The following is a 26,528-nucleotide window of genomic DNA, read 5'->3' as shown; positions in this document are numbered from 1 at the left end:
CAGTAAGTGAATATTGTGGGTCACAAATCCCACCGAGGTTTTTCCCACACCGGGATTCCTCGTTAAAATATTGTGTTATGGTGTGTTTTTCATGTGGTTGCTTTTGTCTCTGTTTATTGCATTACTTTATGTTTACTGGTACACAATATTTATATGCTCTACATGTTTTACGTTAAAAAATCGTACAACCGGTTAGATACTGATTCACCCCCCCTCTCAGTATCTATGGGAATCCTAACAAATGCACCCAAACTTGCATTATTATTAGATTATTATTTTTAAGCCTTCATATCTTCTAGGAGGTGTTCAAATAAAGTGTTTTGTAGACATTTTGTGCTTCAAGTTTACATAATAATTAAAACGAAGGAAAATAATTGGTTCCAAATTGTATTTTAAATTTCAAATGTAAAATTTTATTTTGAAAGTATAAAAATATTTTTGTCTATTTGGCTCGTTTTTATTTGAATCTCGTGTGTGCAGGAGCGGAGAGTTGGGGCTATGATACAGATGGCAATCCCAGCATAACCCCCATTGGCATAATGACTGCAAGGATCGATTGAAATACCAAGCTGCCCACAAAGCATCCAACCAGCCGGAAATTGAAAAATGGGGGAGAGAGAGGACGAACAAGTGCAAGTGCTAGCAAATCCATTGTAAGTGTCGCATTCTGTATTTTGGTCAACTCCCATTAATCGTCAAATCTACTATAAAATCCTTCCAATTTACTAAACAGGGTTGAAATGGTATTGGGTTTTTTTACATTGAGTGGGTAAGGCTTTTTGGGGCAGAAAAATTGTATCAGCTCTCATGGAGTCCATAGGCATACATCTCCTCCACGAGATTGCCTAAGTTGTATGGGCTCGGGCATACAACTCTCTCTTTCACAGAGTTTGCCCAAAAATTTTATGGTTCTTACATTTTTATTTTTTGATGTCAATTTTGTCATTAGATTGTACAATCACGCTAAATGCATTCCTTCCAACTTCAGCATTTTGTTACTAGAGAAAGTACCCAGTGATGTACTACAGAGCATAATGCTCAGAGCATATTAAAACAGATTGTCACAGCACTAAGACATCAGTATTATGAAATGCACCGTTACTAATTATCATATGGGTGTTGTACCATCCTTAAAATTCCTCGGCAGCCTCATCAAATATTTTAGGATTTATATGTTGTCTTGCATAAGTGATATATGAAGTGAGGGTTGGGAGGTCTAATGCATCCAGTGTTTGGTCCTCAATCTCATCATAATGCAATGCGTCGATTTGTTTGATCATCAGCTTTATCAAGCACTAGGTAGATCATATCAAACCTGGAAAACAATGTTGGAGGAAGTTGGATATTATCAATAAATGAAAGTCTAGGATTGTAGTGTGAACCGCTAGGATTGGCACAAGCTAAAACCGATGTCCTTGCATTAAGAGATGCTATGATCCCAGCCTTTGCAATTGACACTATTTGTTGTTCCATAACCTCGTGTAACATGCTACTAGCAGTATCTGGCATCTTGTCAAACTCGTCTATGCAACAAATACCCCTATCACTCAATACCAGTGCTCCACTTTCTAGAATTATTTCACCAGTTTCAGGGTCCTTTGATACATAAGTAGTCAAACCAACTGCAGAACTTCCACAACCACTTGTATAAATGCCTTGAGGAGCCAAATTAAGCACATACTGAAGTACTATGTTTTTTTACATTGAGTGGGTAAGGCTTTTTGGGGCAGAAAATTTGTATCAGCTCTCATGGAGTCCACAAGCATACATCTCCTTCATGAGATTGCCTAACTTATGTGGGCTTGGGCATACAACTCTCTCTTTCACAGAGTTTGCCCAAAAATTTTATGGTTCTTACATTTTTATTTTTTATGTCAATTTTTGTCATTAGATTGTACAACCACGCTTTGCATTCCTTCCAACTTCAGCATTTTGTTACAAGAGAAAGTACCCAACGATGTACTACAGAGCATATTAAAATAGTTTGTCACAACACTAAGACATCAGTCTTATGAAATACACCGTTACTAATTATCATATGGGTGTTGTACCATCTTTAAAATTCCTCTGCAGCCTCATCAAATATTTTAGGATGTATATGTTGTCTTGCATAAGTGATATATGAAGTGAGGGTTGGGAGGTCCAATTCATCTAGTGTTTGGTCCCCAAGCTCATCATAATGCAATGCAACAAGATGACTTGCAAGGCATCGATCTATTTATTCATTAGCTTTATCAAGCACTAGGTAGATCAGATCAAACCTAGAAAGCAATGTTGGAGGAAGTTGGATATTATCAATAATTGAAAGTCTAGGGTTGTAGAGTGAACCGCTAGTATTGGCACAGGCTAAAACCAATGTCCTTGCATTAAGAGATGCTATGATCTCAACCTTTGCAATTGACACTGTTTTTTGTTCCATAACCTCGTGTAACATGCTACGAGAATTATCTAACATCTTGTCAAACTTGTCTATGCAACAAATACCCCTATCACTCAATACCAATGCTCCACTTTCTAGAATTGTTTCACTAGTTTCAGGGTCCTTTGATACATAAGCAGTCAAACCAACTGTAGAACTTCAACGACCATTGTATAAATGCCTCAAGGAGCCAACTTATGCACATATTGAAGTACTATGTTTTTTTACATTAAGTGGGTAAGGCTTTTTGGGGCAAAAAATTTGTATGAGCTCTCATGGAGTCCACAAGCATACATCTCCTTCACGAGATTGCCTAACTTGTATGGGCTTGGGCATACAACTCTCTCTTTCATAGAGTTTGCCCAAAACAATTATGGTTCTTACATTTTTTTATTTTTTTTAATGTCAATTTTTGTCATCAAATTGTACAACCATGCTTTGCATTCCTTCCAACTTCAGCATTTTATTACAAGAGAAAGTACCCAGCGATGTACTACAGAGCATAAACAAGTATAGTCAAATTAGTTATTAAAGAAAGATTCATACAATGAGATAGTGTTGAAAATATATTTATGTAGGGTGTCTTATAGCAGTTCTCCTTATTCAACGCTATCTTGTAGGGTGCCTTAAGGTTCTGACTAAATAAGGTTATGATTTTACAAATTTGTAATGTCCCCTAGGGTAAATGACGAAATAAGGTTATGATTTTAGATGTTGATCAGATTTTGGAAGCAAAGACCTTTAACCTCTATTGATCTGCAACTGCAAAACATAGTTAGAAGATAATAATTATTATATTAAGGGTTGCTCATATAAACAAGTATAGTCAAATTAGTTATTAAAGAAAGATTCATACAATGAGATAGTGGTGAAAATATGTTTATGTAGGGTGCCTTATAGCAATTCTCCCTATTCAACTCTTAAATCTTTGCTGGCAAGATACTCATTAGATTTTGGTCAAAAGATAAATTCATCCAAATCAAAGGTATACATCCTTAACTCTAATTGTCTTGTAAAAGCTAATATTACTAGGGTCCTACGCTTCCAATGATAGAATTACCTTGAAAGCACTTTGGCATTCCTTTCTTCATGGTTCAAAATAAACCTTCAAACTATTAGAACGTCATTGAAAGCTTACAAAGTAGGATCTCTAATTGGAAAGGCAAATGGTTATCAATGGCATCTAGAATACAAATGATAAAATCAGCTCTTGACACCATTCCCAATTATTGCATGGTTGTTTTGAAAGCTCCTAAATCAGTAGCCTCAAAATTAGAGAGTTATTAGAAATTTCATTTGGAAAGTAAATCTAGATTAAAAAAAAAAAAAAAAAAGATCTGTCTAATCTCATTAGCAAACATGAGTTTAGATAAGTCTAAAGGTGGATTGGGTATTCACAACATCTCAGTGATAAATTTAGCTCTAGGTACAAAATTGGTTTAGCACATGTACAATAAGCCTCATGCCAAATTGTGTAAATTTATGCAAAGGAAATACCTTTATTCTTCTAATCCAAGAAATAAGTTTGCAGTTTCTAATCCTTAATGTTGTTATTATTATTTATTATTAAATTATTAAATTATATTTCAAAGTAGGGACATTATAGTCTGCCCTTCCCAAATTTGCTTGTCCTCAAGCAATGTTGATTTTAATTTTCTCAAAGGTGAGAAGCATGACACATCTATGACCTTCATATCCCCTTTGGTTGACTCTTGTTATTCTCATATTCTAGATTAACTAAAAATATAGAGCCAAACATAGAGCATGCACTTGAAAATACAAAGCATACACATGGATATATGATACACATGAATATACGCATTGTTAGACCCTTCTTATTGGTTAAAATGCATCCATTATTGTATTGCTTGGAAATAAAATATTGATCCATAATTGATCGATAATTTATGTATAGTATTGTTTGGAATAAAAATATTGATCGATAATTTATGTATTCTATTGCTTGGAAATAAAATATTGCAAATATGCAAGTATAGGTGGTATTGAAAAACCACCAAAGTTTTGTCCCCTCAAAACCACCATCCCAACAAAAACCAAACCCTACTACATGCAGAATCGGCCTACCAAAACTACTAGTAGAAATCCCCACGTACATACAAAAGTAGGGAGAAAACAAACATAGAACAAAAAGATACAAACAGACAACACAAACTCCACCGGCCATGGTAGGATTAACCTAGAAGCGACCTATACTCCGGGTCCTCATAGAATTTTGAGAGCCGCTTCATTGCTTGGGAAGTATGGGGTCTCAACCACAACTCTCGACCCACCTCTTCTCGTGCCACTTCATGAAGAACCCCTAAAACCTCATCACATTGCTTCAACCTTTTGAAAGTTTTGAATGCCTGCCACCCGTGAAAAGCAAGAGCTTTGCATCTTGCCTTCAAATCATCATCAACCCATCAAATGAGTGGTAGCGGCGCCACCGGACCAACCACCCCTGCCTCAGGAACAATGCCCAACATTGGGACCACACGAGCACACACACTATCCATATTTAACATATACCTTGAGTCAATTACAACTCTCAAGGCATTTTTCACCTTGTCCACCTCAGCCTCAAACTGGAAACCCCAAGCCGCAATCAACGAATATGCCTCCATGTTCATCCTATAGCGATGACTTACATGGACAATTTCCTCTCCCAGCAGCATCTTCACAACCTCGTGCAGGTGCTCATCCTTAAACAAAAACAAACCTTTCAGCCTCATGTTCGTGAATCGTCCAAGAAATGGGACTAATTTCTTGTCAGTATGGAAGGAGAAATTGGCTTCCATGTTGCGTAAGGCACCCAAGACAATTATGCATACAGTATGATACCAAGAAAATGGCACTCCAACAACACTTTGCCCAGTCCACTCGAGCTCTAAACACCTCACACTCAATTATGACAGCCATCCGCCATCGATATTTATCACAATCTTTGCCATCATTCCTCTGAATGTTTTAGTTCATCCGCACAATTCGTCTGCACAAGCCGACATTAAAGCCATCTAAATATTAGCCATTCAGTGTGTACGACAAGGCAATATCTCTTCTTATCGCCATTCTCAATCACCACAAGGCAATAACGCAAGACAATTCATTCAAATGTATTCAAGACAGTTCGCAGCATTTAATTCTTTTCGGGTTGATTCACATGTGTGCACTGTCCCATTAAAGGTTTTGACGCCATTTCGCAAACCCACTTTATTCCTCCTTCCAAAATGGCAACCTTTTCGCCAATTCCGAAGTGGTAGTTGATGCCCTTCGCGATATAGTGTCAAGTTCGCTATTTTGCAATCCTCACTTTTTGTCTTTCGCGAAATGGAGATGTATTCACCATTTCGCAAATCATTATTTTAGCTATGCGAAACAGCGACATGTTCATTATTTCACATCCTTCATATTTAGACTATCCTTTGTTTTTTTACTCTTGTGAAATCGACATCCGACGATGTTGTATGTGCGACAATATTTTTGTCGAACTGGCATGCTCTACATCGTCGCAATTGCAACTAACCACACTTAAATATCCAATGAAGTTGTTGTATGTGCGACGATTTTTTCGTCGTAATCACCAAAGTTTTGTGTTGATTGTTCGTCGCAAGACTAATGACAGTTTTGTCGATATTCCAACGAAAACCGCTCACATTTTTTCGTGACATCGTCCGACGACACTTCATTGAGAGTTCGACGAAAATAGGAATGTCGAACAAGCGACAAAATTTTAGCGACGAAATTTTGTTGGGTATTTCGTTGGTAATCTAACAATAGTTCGTCGAAATTTCAACAAACATGCGTCGGAAATTGGTGCCAAATACAGTAGTGGCAACAAAAGTATTGGTAAACTTTTTTACTTTTGAGTAAATTTGACGTTTGTCAACAATTGAGTTGGCAAAGTAGTTGCGAGGATAGTCACAGGGGCCAGCCTTAAACCACACACATTAAGCAATATATTAAGCCTAGAGAATGTTAGTCAACTCTAAGTATTTAACACTTTTAAGCCTACAAGTGTATCCTTAGTGTGACTACACACATTAAGCAACATATTAGGCCTAGAAAATGTTAGTCAACTTTGAGTATTTAACACTTTTAAGCTTAGAAATGTAAGCTTAGTGTGTGTGGTTTAAGACATTTGAAATTGAAATGGCATTTGCTAATAATAAAATTAAAGACATTACAATGTAACTCATGCGATGTAGTGGAGGAGTGGCACCCTATCAACAATAAATGAAATTGGACATGTAACGAAGAATAAGGAAACTTTGAGTGTTTAACACTTTTAAACATAGAAATATAAGCTTAAAGTGTGTGGTTTAAGCGGTTAGATCATAGGGTAGTTGTTTGAAATTTAAATGCCATTTGCTAATATTAAAATTAAAGACTTTACAATGTAACATCATGCGATAAAGTGGAGGAGTGGCACCCTGTCAGCAATAAATAAAGTGGGGCATGTAACGGAGAATACGGCATGAGGTCTTTAAAAGGAAAGAATCACACTATATGTCTCTAATAACAAGCGCGTGGCATTTTAATTCCAGTAGTGACAGTTTGGTATTCTCTACGAGCAAACTCTCCATTTCTTTAGATTAAAGATAGTGTGTTTTGAAATATTTTTTCAAGAAACAATCTATTCTATTCATATTTTGCAACCATGGCATTTTGCATGCACGCCTACTAGTACGCTTGTAATGGTTTTATGTTTGAATGTTCTAACATTGCACTTGTAAAGGTTTTTGGGACACGGGCATAATAAATCTTGGATTCACCCGATGAAGGGGAAGGAGGAGAATCGTTATTATTATCATTTGATCAGTTGATCTTAGGGTTTGAGAAGACGAAGGACCTCTTTCTATCGCATCTGCTTCCTATTCCAATTTTTGCTCTGGTCTGGAAAGAAAGCGAGGAGATTTATGCAGGAAATTGGAAGGATTAGTAGGAGATGGATGCATCGTGTGACTTCAATGATAGAGATATTTACATAAGTTTTGTTTCTCCACCTGCGCTGCAAATTTGTTTTTTTTCTTCTTGAATGAGTTGAATATTTGTGTGAAAGGAGATAAGTTAGGGTCACTGGTGTTTTGAAGATTTGTAACACAATTTGTTTAAATAGATTGTTTTCATTTGGCGGACTGGCACCGTAGCCATTGATTCATGGTTGTAATGTATTAAGATATAAGAATCAAAATTCTATGCTAAGATTCTTTCAACTATATAAGAATTTCTTTCTGTAATTAGGAGGCTGCGAATTCAAAGAAGAGTATTGTCCATGCTTTTTTTCTGACGCTTCTCTTTCTTCAATCTATGTGTTCCTGATATCCGCCATGGAAGAAAATGGAGAAACTTTTAAATATATTTTGATCAATCTGGCCATGGCGCTTGTGAGGGTTGAGCCACCTCAGTGCAAGGTGCTTCCTGATGTTGTTCTACCTGCAGTTGCACTACAGCACGGACTTTCTTTTAATTTTTCTTTCATTGTTTTTCACTTTTACATGTGGGTATCCGTTATGAAAAAAAATAAAAAATTAGGAGTCTGTGATTACATCTACCAATTCCATTTTCTCAATAGTTTCTAAAGCCTTGTCAACAAAACCCATTTGATGCATATCATGCAGTTATAGTCTTTCCTTCGTCTTAATTTGTTCTCTATTAAATAGTGTTTCCATTTGGCATTTTCTAATGCAAGTATACCCACTGGTGCAGGCTAAAACATTGTTTTTTCTTCCTTTAAAGAACAATAGGGCAATCGCTTGGATGAGAAGAATGAAGGTGATTCAGACGAACAATGGCCTTAAAAGTGTCCATTTTATTCATTCCTTGTTTGCGTGATTATTTTCAAAATAGAAAAGGTGACTTCTATTTATATTGAAACTAATTAAAAAATAGATGGATATCTTTTGGCTTATTTTATATATATTATTAAATGTATATAAGCTAATATGTATATGTGCTTTGCCTGGAACAAGCACTACATGTATATGTATATCTTCTTTGCCTGGAACTATATCAAATGAGTAATTAGTTTAATTTTACAAATGAAAAAAAGCAATTTGGAGAAGAACACAGAAGAATACACTTCTAGACAATTAGGGTTTCAACTCAATCAAAAGGGAAAAACATTTTTTGTATTTTGATAATCTAGGTTCGTCCCAAATTTGTAATGAACTCATTATCTCTAAAGAACAGTTTTTTAAGTATGGAATTGATCTTTAATTAAATATCTCAATCTATTTGTGAATTTCTAAGTTGACCAATCAAATGATTGTAAAAACCCTACAAAACTTGTACACAATCTATTTGTGAATTTCTAAATAGACTCATTTAATATTATGTAAATTCTATTATTTATTTGAATAGACATGCGGAACCTATTTTACTCATTTGTTTATTTGAATAGACATGTGGAACCTATTTTGCTTATATATTCTTATGAGGTGTAGTCTTCAATGAAGGTGTCACACTAAGATCCCAATCATTACTCTCAACACATTAAAACAAGTCAATCATAATCATTTTTCAATTGTATTGTATTGGTTTGTACATGCTTCCATGTATGAGCGCATAACAATAGTGGTCATTTATCTACATCTTACACTTCACATGATAAGGCTTTTCTATTATATAACTCAACACCTTAAGGAAACCCCCGCATTCAGCTCTTTAATATTATATAACTCAACACCTCAGCTCTTTAATATTATATAACTCAACACCTTAAGGAAACCCCCGCATTCAGCTCTTTAATATTATATAACTCAACACCTTAAGGAAACCCCCTTGGTATCGTCGAAACAAAAGTAAATCAGATCTTACCCACCTCAACAATTGGTCTTCAATTGCCCAACCTAAATCTAAGTTTTATAATATTCTTCCTAAACTTGACACCTATGACAATTAGGAAAATATCCAACCTTAGGGATTTGGAAGTTTACAACTCAAATCACCAACAGGACCAATTCTTTCAGATGGGCAACAAAATATTTTATTAAAGTGTAGCAATCAAACCAATTACAAGAATTTCTCATACGAGGAAAAGTACCAACGACAACATTTACTTTCCACCATCCTAAGAAAATAGATTTTAATTAATTTAATATTTACTTTTTATCCTTCAATGTTGCCTTAGGATGATGAATATGTTAATTAGGCCCAACTCTTTTAACATGGCCAAACATGACCGACGAGGGGTCTTACTGAAGTGTAATTTTTAAACCAATAACAAATATTATCAGGTTTATTAATTTTTAATACATTGTAAAACAGACTCTTCAAGTTGAAGATCATTACCTCATGAAAGAACTTGGTGGCAAATTTGCGTGCCCTTTTTAAGGCCATAGACAAAAGCTCCTGACATTCACAACAGGACATCACTAGATGTTTGTGTAATAGGAATGATGTAGCACCCAAAGGGCGGACAGAAAGGCCAGTTTAACACTTAACTCTAGTAATTGCAAGGGATGAAAACAATCATGCATTGATTGAGAATTTGTACTGTGACAAGTGCAAAGGCAAGCAACTATGACATAAAGCCCTAGCATAGCCAATACTCACTTTCTGTCATCCTAAAAGAATCCATTTCTAAACTGATCAAACTAATAATTGACTTGTTAAACTTAAAAGTTTTATGATGTTAGAAGTGATGGTGTTCGGTATTCTTGCTCAGCTCCAGGTAACTAGAATTAGCTAAAATTCAAAGCAAAAACATCTCGAAATGATTTGATTGTAGCTGTATTGAAAGCTGCGAAAATGTTAGTTGCTTTTCTTTAATCCTCTTAGTCTTCATCACCTCTTGCAAGATTGCAAATTGTTCTACAAATTATTTTTCCAATAGAACTGGGCAGACTTTTAAGTGTGAGACATTCATTCAAATTAAATTCAATTCCTCTTGATTGTGATGCTTCTTCAATGCAGGACGGCAAAATTGATCAGGGAGATCTCCCCATGGTAATCATGACATAAACTGTAAGCTCCTAGGAAAATGTGAACCAGTGAAATCTGATGTGTTGCTTCAGCTTCTTTATCTTTGTGCTTTCTGGGTTTCTAAAGAGTTCTCCTCTTCCGTGATCATTGAAAAATTAGTGTATAAATAATTTTTTTAAACTGCGAACTTACAGGATTATACAAAAACAATTTTGTTTATATATGAAGCTTGAAGCACGAATTCCATGGCTTTAGAACAAATTAACGAAAGGAGATCTAGATCACTCCTTCCACAGCCTTCTAAAACAGGAAGCATACATTAAATCAATCATTTATATTCTTGAAGCTTGACGGACTTCATATCAAGGTCTTACAAGCATTTATGTACCATCAGTTTAGAGAAAACATGGTTGAGGTTATTAAGAAAAAGCTCTGATCTCCTTTGAAGTTAGTTACTAGCTAACCTTTGAAACATAACACGGAAATAAAGATAAGAGCCCTGGAAAGGGGCAGTTATTTTTGTATTCTTTGAAGCCAAGAAGTCAATTACACATTTTAATGGTGTTCAAGAGATGTTCATGCAAGGCACACAAGAAAAACTGAAGAGCAAGCAGATTGAACAGAAAAAAAGTTTGATGTAAAGATTCCCGTCAAGATCTCATATTTTATGGCATGAACAGATTATCTGTATTCTGAGTCTCTGGAAATTTATGCAACCTGCTAAACAATGTCAGAATTGGGCATCAAAATATCTGTGTGACAGCTATGAGTACTTGACCTTAACTCCATTGTCAGAGGACAGGCGCCAATACCCAGCCAAAGCACTGCCAAAAATTGAGTGGCAGACACTGGAGACAGCACATGGCACTGCCGTCAAAGGATTGCTAAAATGCTGGCCTGCAAGGACCACTCCTAGAACAGAATTCTGTAGTATCAAACATAGGGAATGTTACTATTGAAGTTGAAAAATGGATGAATTGGACAGCAACATATTATTGAACACATACTTATAAGATGACACTTTAAAAACTCGTGAAAACATGACTAAGTATCAAAAAACCTGCTAGAAACATGCCTGCATGCCAACTTCTATAGAGATGGTCCTCGAAGTCGAGTTATTGAAGCCAAGAAGCTTAGAAAGTATAAAACCAAAGAAGAATCCAGCCAAATGAAGAGCACCTACTGCTACAACAACTTGTCCACCAGAAGACAGAATAGCAGAAGAATTTTGTGCTATTGCACTAGCACAGAGTGCTGAGACAGCAACAATTGCTACAAGAGGTGTAAATGGAGAAAGTTTGCTCACTATTGTTGGAATATATTGATTCATAATGGCTCCAGTTACGACTGGTAGAAGAACCACCTATTCAATTAGAGGTGAATAACATAAAACTGCTTAGTCATTATAATCTACTGATTCAAAAAAAAAGTTTAAAACAAAGCACCAGATATGTAAATCACCTGCAGCGTTGAGGCAAGCAGACCACCTGCATCAACTGCAACATACTGTCCTGCAAGTTTTGCCGTTAGCAGGGGTGTCATTATCTGCAGCCAGAAAAGTAAGATATTGCCTTTAATAGAAAACCCAAAACCCAATTCAATTCAAAACCTATTTTATATGATTCAAAAGAAAAAGTGTGCATTACAAAGATCCAAAAAATGTAAAGTGGATACCACAGCTAAGAAGGTGCTAGCAGCCGTCATAAGAACAGAAAGCGCCACATTTCCCCTGCACAGCAGTCCAAGAGCTGAATGCTAGATGTTCTTATTTTAACTCGCAAGAGTCTGCATCTGCAATGGCATGCATTAAATGGAAATAAGAAAAGTAATCAACAGAAATACACACCGTGCTAAATAAGTGACCACATTACTTGCAGTCCCTGCAAAAAATTACTCTTCAGTTTGTTTTTCCCATGGAAGACTACTAACACAGATTAAGCTGTCAATGTTATAGAAACAAACCAGAACATGAAACGAGTTTTGACCCAATATTACTTGAGATTTTAGATAGAATTAAAGGAAATTATAATCGGCGGGAATTGATAATACAATTTGTTTCAGGCCCAATGTCAGAACAATAAACTACCTCCAGGACAGCAAGCAACCAATACTAATCCTGCTGCATAATGGGAAGGTAAGCCTAATAATTTGCTTACAAGAGCTCCTGAAATTGGCATGACCTACAAGCAGGAGCATGCATATTAGAAAATCCCACCCTCTCCATAGCCATATAATAACATAAAAGAAACTAATTCTACATCTTATTTAAGGTATGGTAAGAACAAGTGAGAAGATCAATAAAGACCACCCCAATGGCTGTAACACCAAGCAGCGAGCCTTGGACCTATGTTGTAAAGGACAATTCTATTATAGGATGCTTCAATAGGATACGTTCACAGTAACAACTCTCTTACAACACGACTTGTCAAAATAACAGTGAGAAAAATGACTGCTCCATAGAAGTTGCTAAGAAACTGCTTTGTTTAGTACTTGTACCGACTATCTGTGATTATTCCATTAACATCCAAGGACAATGGCTTTCCTCAGTATCGCTAAAGTATAATGTGGAAAAGGGATATGCCACACCCACACAACAGAAAACCTATACAATAATCAAACAACAAATATTTAAGATATCCGGTAGATGCTTGCAATAATATGGTTGAAAATTGTTAATTCCACTAAACAGAGAACTATATATGATCTAATCTCAATGTGTGCCATAATGGGGAGTAAATTTCATGTCAGAGTACATGCATCTGGAAAGAAATTTTGGTTTTAAGGAAAATGGTAGAATTAGCCTAGAATGATGCCAAGATGGTTCTTCTTTAAGAGTTATTCCCATAGAGAAGAAATGAAAAATCAAATGGCAAAATGTATTAGATGGAAACTTTAACAGCCAGAAAACACTCATGAATCAACAATCAAAGTTTTCTAACTTATAGACTACTTTACACAGTTCCTAAATTGCCCAAAACACAAAAATGTTTCCAGCAGCAGCAAATATTTGGAAATGCCAACTTTCAGAGTTCAAGAAATATAGAAAGGCACCATGCATCCATGAATGTCACTCCAAGTTTTAGATGTGGAAGGAAAGGTGCACGAGGGAATGAGTTTCAGGAATACACAAAGGATCGCCAAAATCCTAAAAAAGTTCAGGCATTGCAAAGCAAATACTCAAAATAGCTCCATTTAGCAGAATATTGTTAGAATACTCCATATCATACCACATGGCATGTAATTCAGAAACATCATGTAAAACCAGAGAGCAGCTCCATTTACTCACAATTTTTAAAACTAAAAGAAACGACACTGTTTTGGAGCTGTTTAACTGACCTGCAAACCACATTTAATTTGAGGCGTGCTCCTTACTTAGCCATCTTGATAAAGCACCATGCACATAGATGTGATTAATATTTGGGTACTGAATACATATATTACATTTGGATATATACAAACATTAATATTTGCATCCACTTATATATGTGAAACAGACTTTAAATTCAAGCATCTAAATTATAACAAAAAAAAATTGATGTTCAAATCTATCTATCAGATTATGTTGCCCATTTTTTTTAACAGATAGATTCAAAGAGCAATCTGATTTTCATTAAATCTATGGAATATTTTATAATCATGACATTGTCACTGATGATAAAATACTCAACTGTATACTGCAGCACAACTCCTGCCAATAACTCCTTGGGCATCGCCAATGCACCTTGTATATCTTTCAAGGAAAGTGTCATGCCCATTCCTGCATGCAGAGAAAAAGCCTTGCCACATTTTTATTGTCATTTTGACAAACCATAATAGTTGCCAAGCCTATGAAAGATATAATCGATATGTATATTCTAGGAAATGGCAATGAAAAGACACAATATGATTTAATAAATTCATAAATAAGGTCATCCATGGATGTCATACAACAAAAAAGTTTAATGTAATGCAATTGCTGCATTGACAGCAACTCAAACTTCACAGGCACAAAACTTACAGAGATGCGTACCGATTCCACTAAATCATGGACAAGACCATGATCATCCACAACTGTGCAACCGATACCTCAGAAAAATTCGTCATAGAATTTTATATTATTGCTTTGATTGTCAAATTACTACGAAAGCATATACTCACATAACACAATCTAATTCTTAGCAATAACAAGTTGAAATTCAAATTCCACACTATTTGGCAGTAATAAGATGATATACAAATAAAGTGAAGTACATCTACATCTCTAAAATCAACACACAGCAGAAACATTTTCCATTGCATGTTGTTGTTTAAATGGATAAACTTTGGTAACAACACCAATTCCAGGATCGATCTAAATGATCTTATGAAGGTGAGGAATTAAAATTTGATGGGAAGAAGCTTCCGAAGGACTAGCAAAACAGAGGCTGCATCCTCCATATCCTACAGGGAGGAAGAACTATAATACAATGGGTTAACGCAACACTGCCAAGGATAGAAGGATACTGTATGTCTTAACCAGTTAACTGAGATAAGAGAGAAGCTCAACGCTATGCAGGATAAGAATATACTGAAATGATGTGAGATTCTGATAGAGTTGCAATCTCTCAATTCCTCGGGTTGCAAGGCAAGCAAAGCTTGAAGATGGTCAGGAACTCAATGGAATCAAGGACGTGAAGATTAAGCTGCACTAACACATGGAGATGCCAGCTGAACATAGAGTGACCTGCTTTCCTTGTAAATATCGACAACCGATGGGTTAGTAGAACCAACCCTGCCCTGCCAATGCCAACAAAAAATAGGGTAGTAGTAGGTACTAGAGAAACGGTTCCTCTTAGCCTCCATCCACAGATCCAAGAGGGAAACATGTTACTTATCAAACCCAGACACATTCCTCTGAGCTTCCAACCATGACGCCAAAAGGGAATCATCCTCATCATCCACATACGAGCTGCACCTCCACCATTCGTCAACCAGCTCCCCTTTCTCACCTTCACCATCCCCTTCATCCATTCCATTGTCACTCCCACCCTTCACAAAAACTCCTTTACTGCCTGTGCAAGCACTCCCACTCCCACACCCACTTCTGCCTCTGCTCGTGCCCCTGCTCGCCGTCTCCTTCATGTGAAAATATAAATCACAGTATAATAATAAAAAAATCTTGAATCCTTGGAATTCTCTCTAAACCTCCAGGATATTTTGACAGATTTGTTGGTTTGATCAAATTATTATAAGAATGTATATTACTCTCATTAATTAAGTTAAATATTATTTAAAGATTTATATAAACATGTATAAATAGATATTATTTTCTTAAAGAAATTATTTTTAAGAGGTTATTATATTTATAAAGGAATATATACAGAGTGATTTCAGTTATTTTGTTTAATTAAGAGTTATTGCACTTAAAATTTAATATATAAGATTATATATTTTTAATTGTATTAATTTTTTTAATGAAATGTTGACTATATATTAAAAAAATAGATTGAAACACTCGACGCATAAGGCACTTTATTCCACCATAACACCTCTCGTTGTAACAGGGTTGTATGTAGGTTTGCAAGACATTGTATGATACTCAGCTTGATAGATACAAAAGTTGAATCAAACATGTTGCAAGTGTTTCAGTGAAGGTAAAGCATAAAGTGTCCTTGCAGGTTTGATGCCAAGAAATGACAGGTGCTAAGGAATATAATTGTAACCATAATACAAAAAACATTTTTAAGATGGAAAAATTGGTAACTTTCTAAAAATAGAAATACAACATGTGACTATTTCTTATCAAATAAACATGCTGCAAAGGCTGAAACCTAAAAGTTACATTTACCTTTAAAGTGTTTCCGTAATTTACCAAATCAGCAAAAACCTAGACATTTCTGATAATGATTTATTTTGGAATCAAAAACAGGTTCAATTGGCATATGGATTTGGCCAGGGCAAATATTTTTTCACCCAGATTTGTTTGGAATCATGTCTGCACGCACTCAAGCAATCCCAGCTACATCAAGGTGATTCCAAAATAACTCTAGGGCAATTGCTGTAAAAACACTTAATTTTTCCCATAAAAAACATTGATATTTGCTGCAAATATACTGTCATTCCCGTTTGATGGTGTTTATTGGCGTCTGTGTATACAGTGGCAAAGGCTTCTGCTGGCTAACAGAAACTCCCATAATGCACATTAAGTGTGTGCCGCTGGACAGCGATGAAAATGCCAGGTTGTTTTGATTTACACAGCACCAGCTTTCATATTTTCTCTTACTGAAAGGCATTCAATAAAGGAGCTCAAATAACCAAACAATGTAAGCTGTAGATTCATTCCCCGATGGGCTTGGTGTGTTTTCTTAAAAGCTTAGAGTTCATGTAAACCATTTGTCCCACAAAAAAGTTATTTGAGCCACCTTCTTGTCTTTGAAATTCACGTTGTTAGCGTAATATTATTATTTTATGATATAGTATAATAATGCATATACTATTTAATTTTGTTCAGATAATTATTTTTTATTGTTTGAGATAGGTTAGGATAATGAGTTGCACAATTCCTTAGGTTCTATTTTTTTCTTATTTATTTAGATTTAAAAATTTGATAAGCAAGTCTTTGTTTTTTGTATTTTTGCTCTATCCTTATCCTCATTGAATTTGGAAACTATAAGACTATATATTTGTAACAGTTTCCACCCTTTTGTCATAAATAATAATCAGAATAAGAAGAAAGCATTTTGTGAGCAATATAATTTTAAAGACTTACCTAGTTTAATTTTCATTAAACTGATTTAAATCTATTTGTATTCACTAGATTCTGGATTAAATATTGGACTTCAAATTCTTTAGTTTGCCCCGCCTACAAAATTTTAGCAGATACAAAACATGGAAAACTGAAAGTTTCCTTCGCTTGATTAAGATATTTGTGGCCAAATGCTAACGTATGTCCGGTTATTTGTATTTTTTACAATTTCTTTTCAGCATACTTCTCTGTAAAAGCATTTCATTTCCCAGCCACAAAATATAGAGAAAATCGACGAAGTGCATGGGACCAATACTAACACAAAATAAAAGTGACTTCTTGCTGCAGAATCCACCAAGAAAAAATGGCAATACCCTTACATAAAACCACTGTTAAGGTTATATCTATTTTTTAGAAATCAAAAAAGCAAGTACAAGGGTATAACTATCAAGTACCACAGAGCATACATTCAAAAGTAACCATGTTTACAGCATCACAAGCCCCTGAACAATCAGCTCATCTTCACTATCTATGTAGCTAGCAAGGATGGAACACTCTACCTCGACTCTTCAAGTTTCCATCAGACTGAGTTTTCTACCTCAATTAAGCTGATTTACCAAGTCTTACATAAACTTGCAGAGTCCCCTAGTTTGATGGATTTTGCAAAGACAAGAAAATCCACGATGTGCCAATCAAAAAATAATCTTAAACATATTTCAAAATACATTGAAAAGAAACCTAAAAAAGTGCTCCAGTTAATTCATCATACCAACCATGCTATGGCAACAAGGATCCTGATGCAGGAGCACAAACCGAAAAAAAAGGTCATTTTTTCTGTTTGATCTTATTTGTTCTATTTTATCCTCACAAGTTCTAGAAGCATAGCTGATCTTATCTTATCCTCACTTCTAGAAGCATAGCTAAAGCCTGATCTTATCTTATCCTTACAAGTTCTAGAAGTATATCAGATCTTAGCTTACCTAAGTTCAAGAAGTTTCCAAGAAGCGGAGAGTTGTAAAAACAGAGCCTAAATAAAGATTACCAGGTACACCATTTTAACAGCTTCTTCTGTCCACAATCAAAGGGCTGGCTTCCTGTGTCTTCAACAAGGATCATTCAAAATTGGCTGCAAATTGATCAGCAGAAGTGTTTGAGTATTGTTGTGAACCCAAGTTGCTGGGATCTGCTTTTTGCAGTTTCATTATATGAAGTTCATACGACTGTCTGCCACTGCCTGTGTGAGTGTATTAGGATTGAAAGCGCCTTGTGTTGAGGCTGAATTTCATTGGTTTTGTATTTGAAATCTGAAGTTCTAATAAACGTTGTGTTCATTTCTCATAAAATTATTTTTTCCAAAGGTTTCTGTTGGGTATCTTTGATCTGCGTTACTCGGACTTCGTTGGGTTTTTTAAATTGGCCCACTCCAGCTACTGCGCCAGATCCACTCTAAAAGAAAAGTTTGTTCCATCCCTTTGAGATGTCATTGACGTTATTTTTGTCTTTCAACATTCATGTTTACAAAATATGCTGTAATTCACAATTTCTTGTTTACCTAGTCTTCCCGAGGCTTTGACAGAATTTTTTTATAGCCTCGGAGTCGAAGCCAGAAATGGATCTGCCTAATGGGTCTCAAATTTATGATGCTATGTCCTACTTAGCCAGCTGATGCAAGTTGAAATTCATATCAATAAAAAAGTTCAGTAATTATTCTTCAACAAACTATAACTAACTAAATGCACATACTTAAATCTGACCGGAGATTCCATTCTAACAATAAATATTAGTTAAAAATATAAACTTACCTAACATGGTTAGGGTAAGGCCAGCAATCTGCCACTTCCCTCTGATCCAGAGAAAAGCTTGGGGGCGAGTTAATCCGGCAAAGCAAGCCAGTGCAATCCACAATGGAAATCCAGCCGAAAGAATGTCTCCTATCTGTAAAATCCTACCACTCCATCCCTCCTCATTCAATCCCTCAATCCGCTGCCTTGAGCAGTCAACCTGGGTCACTTTCCCGGATCGAAACTCATGCAAACTCCATGGTCTTTTACATGGGTTTGCATTTATCAGTTTTAATGAATCCTCAGAATTGCTAAATCCAGAGGAGATTTGGGGGTTTCTGAGAGTTCCGAAATACTGTGAACACGAGTTCCGAGTTTGGCCACTGATGGGAGATCGAGCTGAAAGTAAGTGCGAAATTTGGGACTTGCAATGAGAGAAAGAGGTCGAGAAGCAGATTCCAGCCATTGGAAATCGATTTTACAACCTAACAGAGATCAAATGTCAAAATGTAAGGCGGCCAACTGCAGAGAATAGGATTTTAATTGTTGTTGTTTCTGTACACTACAATTATTGTATACGTTCTTATTCTGCAATTTTTTAAACGGGTGAGACTGTAGATAAAGGGATTGAAATTATGCCGCTTTTTTTAGGGACAAGTTTGTTTTTCATATTTATTTGTTTTTTAATTTTAAAAAAAAAATCATATGAAATATTTATAATTATGTTAGCCAAGCATTATATATTTATATTGTTTATTTACATAGACTATCACTAGCAATTGTACCTTGGTGTGCAATGGGTACGTCCAAAGGAAGTTCAATTAGAAAAAAAATTGGTCTATCTTTTATATATTGATGTAGTACATGATATCAATTAGTAGCTCATTTAGCAAATGATGTTTGTACACCAAATGTCTCAATGGAGAAATGCTAGCTTTAAATAAACTATATATCCATTTGCATGGATCCAAACATGAATTAAATAGATCCTTTGAATCAAATAAACAATGAGTCTCCATTAACAATAAGTTCATTTTATGTTTATAATAGAGAGAGGGGGGGAGAAAGAGATAGAGATAGAAAGAAGGAGAGATGGATGAGGGAAGAGAAAGAGAGAGGCATAAGGAGATAGAGGTGGATATTGAAATTGAGATGGAGATGGAGATGGAGGAATAAAGAGACAGGGGGGAGAAGGATAGATAGGGATGGAAAATAAATATATAGAGAGGGAAAGATAGGAAGTTAGAAGAAGTGATATATAGTGAAAGATAGAAAGGGATATAGAGACAAAAATCTATGTAAGTTAGAATATGAAGATATAGAGATAGAGATGCAAAGAGATAGAGATGCAAAGAGATAAAGGTATAGAAGTATAGGAATATGGAGAGGGGAAAAGAGAGATGGATGAATAGAGACAGAAGCATGCCTAGATATAGAGGGGAAGAGAGGGAAATATAGAGGTAGACATGAAGATAGCATGAGAGAGGAAGAAGAAGACAAATAGATAGAGAGGTAGAGATAGAGAGATATGGGAATAGGGAGGGAGGGAGAGAGAGAGGGAGAGAGGGGGGGAGAGAGAGTAGGGGGGAGAATAGAAAAGAGATAAGGGATAGAGGGGGGAAGAGGGAGAGAGAGATGGATAGGAGAAAGATAGAGAAACATAGATAGAGAGGGATAAACAAATATTGTGTATATAAGTAAAAGTGAGATAAAGAGGGAGATAGATATATGTAAATAGATAGGGAGGGAGATAGAGAAATAGAGAGATATAGAAAGAGAGTGATAGGGAGATAGTGATAGAAAGGGGGAGATGGAAATGGAAAGAGAGAAAATAAGGATAGAAAGGATATATATATATAACTTGGGAAGATAAAGGGTCAGAGAGAGATGGAGGGAGAGAGAAAGGAGAAATAGAAATATAGACAATGAGAGAGGGAGATGCAAAGATATAAAGATAAATATATAAGAAGTGATATATAGAAAAACCTAAATGTAAAGTCAAAATATATCAAAGTTTAAATATTTATAAAAATAATAATTTAAAAAATTAATATGTAATTAAATTATTAAATTAATAATTAATTGAATAAAAAAATAAAGAATGATGATAAATGGCAAACTTATTATCAATTAATTGAAATATTACTAAAATATGTAGCTAAAAAATATAATTAATATATTATAGATAAGATTATTATTACCAAAATACAAATATTATAAATTGAATGTAAATATAGTTAAATTCTTAAATAAACTAAATTTTAGAAATTAAAATCACACTTCTAATAAAATTTTAAAAATAGAAAGAAACTATATTAAAATTTTAAGTGAGGGCAAATATAAGTTGTAATAGCGTATTGAAAAATTGAAAGCATAAATATTGTAGAAACTAAATCATAAGTAGCACCAAAATATGTCAATACAATGTTTTATAATAGTACTTAAATGATTATAAAACATTCCATTAGTTCAACTTTTCAAAAAACTAACTCTCAACTAACTATTTATTAAATATAATATTAAGAAATATATAATCTTTTTTTTTCAACAACTATTATAAAAATAAGACTCAAGAAATTTCATGAATAATTGAATATAAAATCAAACTTTCAATAGATATAATTATTTTAACTTTTTTTCCTTTTATAAAATCAAACAATGACCATCTTACTAAAAAGAGCACTTTTGTATGAAAAAAATTATCTAAAAATGAAGGAAAAAAATTCACATGTTTAATTTTAAAAATAAAACCAAATATACTAATTTTTAAATTTAATTGATTAAGTGTTAAATTTAATAAAAGTCATGCATAATTATACCTTCCTCCAATAAAATAATAATGGAGAAGTGGGAAAAAAATAGTAATGAAAACTGTAAGGAAACTTGCAGCCATCTTTATGACAGTTTCCACATAACCCAATTTAGATTTTAATCAAATCAACACCTAGAATCCACATGCAAAGAATATACAACATACCCATGAAAATGTGACACAAGATATATGCTGGGAAAACCCTCATGAGGAAAAAACCCAGCCTCCAAAAGCATCATCCACCATGTATTATTAGTAATGCGTCCATTACAATACAACTATAGAAAGCCTTTGAAAACCCAGCCATAACCAAGTACTCCATGTGACCAAGCATGAATCCACGCATCTCATGCCATGCTTCCTACTTCACAAATGCTAACCTAGCTAACTAACCATCCCAAACAACTACCCTTGTGGTTGCTTTTATAAACACAAGCTCCCATAACACCACCAAGTGGTATTATATCAATACCATGTGCCCAAAACCATGTGACAATAAAATATAACATTTTTCCTACCTACCCCAAGACCCACATTTAATATTGGGTACTTCATCACAATTGCATTCCCCAATATTAAATAAATACAATATAATAATACCAATGTGTCAATACAACTCATCAAGTGGTTACAAGAATATTCCAAGGGAATCTTTAGATGTTGCATGTCCATCTAGGTGTTCCTAGGTGCAACAATACAATATGATATTACAATATAATTCCATGTCCACCTCACAAAATAATAAAATAATACAATAATTAAACATTATTATGCAAGGTGTACAACACCATTTTCCCAAAATTATCTTTGCTATATACATTGCATAAGGGCCAAGAAGTAATATGTCACACGAACAAGAGACTGATCTCTCCATGCACATATACCATCATGGAATCCAAGTGCTCCATCAAGATACCTGCAACAAGAAACAAAGTGACCACCATCCCATACATGAATTCTCCCACCCTCCATCATGCCATTGCCACTGGATATGAAAAGGCCATCCAAAGAGAAAGCCACACAATATGTCGCAACAAAAGATAATTCATGCACCAACTAATATCCGAACACAAACACTAATCCAAAGGTAGTTGTTTACATAGTTGAAATAACACCCACAACAAGTGCTAACACATCAACTATGCATGCCTCCAAGGCATACAAACCAAGTGAATAACATCTCATCAACATATGCAACCTGTAACATGCAACCATAAGCCCCAAGTGCAATACCTACCATGTATGTACACTAAGGAACTCCCACTGCATAGGTAATGTCAATATCATAAATGAATCCACTAACAACATATCATAGAAGTGTAACCATTTAGTATCAAGAACATTCACATCAATATGAACATCATGTAAACCGATAACCTGCAAGTACCACTCTCACACCATGTCTCCAACATTCTCCCATGTTCTCCACACCAACAAAAGAAAGAGATAAATGAGCCTCTATGCCATCTCCCACGTGACAACACATGAACACAAAACCAATGAACACATAGCTCCAAACAACCTCCAGCCAATGTAATGTGAATACGAACATCCAGGAAGATAACCGAAACAAAGACAGAAACACTGCAAATCAAAACATGTAGTATGTCCTTCTACACACACCTTTGAATGCTAACAGTGTCAAGTATGATCTCTTCCATTAAACCCCACATGAGAAGAATAACAAAACCCAAACACTGTTCAATCTCTTGGACCAAATAAACATATATAACATGTAATCAATATGGATGTAAGCCTCTTGTAACCAAGAAGATCAAACTAAATATCCATTCCCAAGCATAGGGAATAAGCCCAATAAACCATCTCCCAAACTAATATCAATGATTGCCACCATCATAATAATAACTCAAATGCACAAGGAGATAAACAATGTCATACATCTCTCAAATTGAATCCTCCAGAACTAACCATCTATCCATAGCTTGAGATCCATATCTATGAAAGATAAGCATAAATGTAATGCACCTGAAAGGAACAATGGGCAATACCTCTCAAGTAATAAAATCGTTGAGTAGACCAAGAGTGGGGAATGAGAATGCTTCTCCAAGACATCCAAGTCATCATGACTCGTCTAAGAACAATCTCCTCTCAAGTCCATACTAGGTGAATGCTCCTTGGACTTCCTACTGAAACCATCAACCATCTCAACACATGTCTCTAATCACAAGAGAATACCAACATCATCTATGTCTCCATGTATCCATGAGTACCAGTAACCAATAAATCCATGCCAAACTCCAAATGCAACATAGCACCACCATGAAGTAATCAAGCAAATGATCATGTACCCAATACAAAGAGAACTGTCAAGATCAATGTCAAAGCTCCAACCGCAAAATCGGGAACATAACATGACAACATGATTTAACCATCTCCTTCAAAGAGATGACATGCTCCACATGAACATATCCAATAACTATATCATGCCAAAACTCTAAGCTAGCCATCAAGAGTGTACCATGGCATAATATCAACCATCCTATCAATCAAAGTAACATGCCAAATGAAAGCATAAACCACACCTCAACCAAGGACTCCTTGAGCCCTCAAGATGTAAACATCCTCACATATCATGAAGATTACCATCTCCTACAAGTGTACCCCCATATGTGAAAGACCCTTTTGCAACAACAAGATCTAAGGCATCCTCCAAACATCTGCACACTAAGAAGATCATCCACCATCTAATGGTGAATACACATCACTGCTACAAGCTCCCACTGAACCGTGATACCAATCTCTCCATAGCATCATGATATCCATCTCCCAAATGAAGATTATCCAGGTCTACACACATACAACTGAAATGTTAATAACATAAAGTAAACCATGAACTCCAAGCCAAGAAGATGCAAGACCACCAACAAACAATGAGGATCAAATCCTACATCGCCACATCATCACTGTCAAAAGCTCCCATTGAAAGTGTATCCAAGCTATCCATGATAACATGATAAAACTATCCTCTATCATGAGAATCAACCAAAGTCATCTAACAATCAAAGAACTCAAAGCATGCATCATGAGCTCCCAAAAGTCAAAGCAACCATGATCCTCAAATAAGAAGATATACTGCCATATCAATCAGGAATCCAATCAAAATCATCATTAATAAAAGCACCTTTAAATCCAACCATGTCATGCCAAAGTATCTAAACAAAAGAAACATCCATAGCACCATGATCATATCCACTGAACCAAACATTTAACTCAATGTGTCCAAACTGTCAACATCACATAGTTAACCATGTAGGTCTCCCATCATGAATGTACCTGGTAACAACATCTCTCTTTCTCAACATGATAACAAATCAACGAACCAATGACTAAGCCAAGCCACCAAATCTGAATATCCATAAACAATGAAAGATCTATGGGCATAGACAACCCATATCCAAGTCATAGGTGCAATCCTGTAAGTAAAAATAGCTCACAAAACTACACAACTTGTATACCAACCAATGTAACATACATACCCAAACCAAATTGATATCCATGTCATCATAAAAGCAATATGAGATACAACACTGAGTATACAATGACATCAAATCCAAATCTCCAATATGTAACATGTCATAAACTCATAATGTCACCATAGTCAAGAGAATGCATAAATAAATCAGATCAAAATATCAGCAAATAAATCATGTCAAACCTACTCCAAATCTGAACCAATGTGTAGTGCTCGCCAAGAGCTTTCCGTCGACTATTCGAAGTCCAAAATTTGACTCTGTATGCTCAAGTTATGACCTCTCAAAGTCATAAAGGTATCTATCACTTCTAGCTGACATTTCACTACCCAAAGAAAAAAATCTAATTTTTTTTTATCATATCACGATGAATTACACTAAACCACCTTTCCAACGACTATAAGAAGTCGAAAAACCGACATCATATGCCCAAGTTATGCTCCATATAAGAAAATCGACCTATTAGGCTAAAAATGCAAGGATGGACTCCAAAAATTCCTCCAATATGCCATAAACAATATTTTTTATTTTTCCCGATATGCCAATTTATCATTTTTCCATTTTCAAAAAAATATTTGGGATTGGTCCCACCACCATATTAATCTTAGCATATAAAAATTTGGCATTTAAAACCATTTATTAAAAATATGGGCTGATTTTTTTTAAAATTTAATTGTTTGTTTTAAAAAATTTAATACCCCTTCATGGAGGGGGCCCGCCTGCATCCCATGAGGGCCACCGACTAGCAGTTGTATCCCTGTTGATGGTGGTACTGTTTGGTAGAGGTACCACTGCGGTGGTACATTATGCAGGGGGGAGGACTAGGGGTGGTGGCCCTGCCCCCCGTTAAATATAATTTTTTTTTATTTATTTTAAAACCTTTTCAGAAAACCCCTCTGCAATTTTTTTTATTTTAATTTTTTGACTTTTGATAAAAATGCCAACGGGTTTAATTATGAAAGGAATATTTTAATAATATTTTTTCTAACGACGACCTGCGACACAATCCGTACGGTCGTATGGGCTAAAAAAAATCAAACTCATTCTTCTGTCATCAAAATATGGCAATTTATATATCAACATTTGTCTCTTGGCCTCTTTGATCATAACCATGGGGTTTGTTTTGTCCCACAAGGCTAAATCTGAAACTTCACCCTCAAAACCCCCAAAATGCAAATCATGGAAACCCATTTGAAATAAATTTTTATAACACCAAATCTACAACAAATGCCCACAAATCTACAACCCACAACCTGCAACAAACCCTCATATCTTTTCTTCTCTTACATTATTTGATGCATTCATGGATTCAACCTACCATAAAACCATATAGCTATGATACCACTTGTAAGGAAACTTACAACCATCTTTATGACAATTTCCACATAACCCAATTTAG

The 26,528-nt window shown here is 35.2% G+C and overlaps 2 protein-coding genes across 4 annotated transcripts; both read right to left on the bottom strand.

Annotated features, from left to right (window-relative positions):
* Positions 1-1,248: 1,248 nt before the first annotated feature.
* Positions 1,249-5,151, bottom strand: LOC131049945 (DNA replication licensing factor MCM4-like). The gene is made up of 2 exons (XM_057984050.2): positions 4,876-5,151; positions 1,249-1,680 (listed from the first exon to the last, which is right to left on the bottom strand). Exons 1-2 carry the CDS (start codon positions 5,149-5,151, stop codon positions 1,249-1,251), a joined length of 708 nt encoding a protein of 235 aa, XP_057840033.2.
* Positions 5,152-10,827: 5,676 nt separating this feature from the next.
* On the bottom strand, positions 10,828-19,446 carry LOC131049949 (probable sodium/metabolite cotransporter BASS1, chloroplastic). Of its 3 annotated transcripts, none has more exons than XM_057984058.2 (8): positions 18,848-19,443; positions 14,011-14,099; positions 12,429-12,522; positions 12,189-12,222; positions 12,017-12,071; positions 11,804-11,887; positions 11,418-11,705; positions 10,828-11,267 (listed from the first exon to the last, which is right to left on the bottom strand). In XM_057984058.2, the coding sequence occupies exons 1-8, from the start codon at positions 19,290-19,292 to the stop codon at positions 11,106-11,108; spliced, it is 1,251 nt and encodes a 416-aa protein (XP_057840041.2). In that variant the 5' UTR covers positions 19,293-19,443; the 3' UTR covers positions 10,828-11,105. The 3 variants fall into 3 exon arrangements, with proteins under 3 accessions (XP_057840041.2, XP_057840044.1, XP_057840042.2); XM_057984061.2 differs by lacking the exon at positions 18,848-19,443 and adding an exon at positions 14,340-15,572; XM_057984059.2 differs by having other exon boundaries at positions 11,136-11,267; positions 11,403-11,705; positions 18,848-19,446.
* Positions 19,447-26,528: the final 7,082 nt, after the last annotated feature.

The sequence above is a fragment of the Cryptomeria japonica genome, chromosome 8, assembly GCF_030272615.1.
Source record: "Cryptomeria japonica chromosome 8, Sugi_1.0, whole genome shotgun sequence".
Taxonomy (NCBI): Eukaryota; Viridiplantae; Streptophyta; class Pinopsida; order Cupressales; family Cupressaceae; genus Cryptomeria; species Cryptomeria japonica.
The sequence above is the reverse complement of the archived record's forward strand: the minus strand, read 5'-3'. Positions and strand labels throughout refer to the sequence as shown.

Excerpts from the sequence above, each read along its gene's own strand:
- LOC131049945 (XM_057984050.2), bottom strand. The coding sequence starts at position 5,151 with ATGAGGCTGAAAGGTTTGTTTTTGTTTAAGGATGAGCACCTGCACGAG. Across the intron at positions 1,681-4,875 it reads TTGTTCCTGAGGCAGGGGTG|TATGTGCTTAATTTGGCTCC; the intron begins GTTGGTCCGGTG and ends ATAGTACTTCAG.
- LOC131049949 (XM_057984058.2), bottom strand. The coding sequence starts at position 19,292 with ATGGCTGGAATCTGCTTCTCGACCTCTTTCTCTCATTGCAAGTCCCAA. Across the intron at positions 12,523-14,010 it reads GAGTTGTGCTGCAGTATACA|GTCATGCCAATTTCAGGAGC; the intron begins GTTGAGTATTTT and ends TCCTGCTTGTAG. Across the intron at positions 11,268-11,417 it reads CTATAGAAGTTGGCATGCAG|AATTCTGTTCTAGGAGTGGT; the intron begins GCATGTTTCTAG and ends TTGATACTACAG.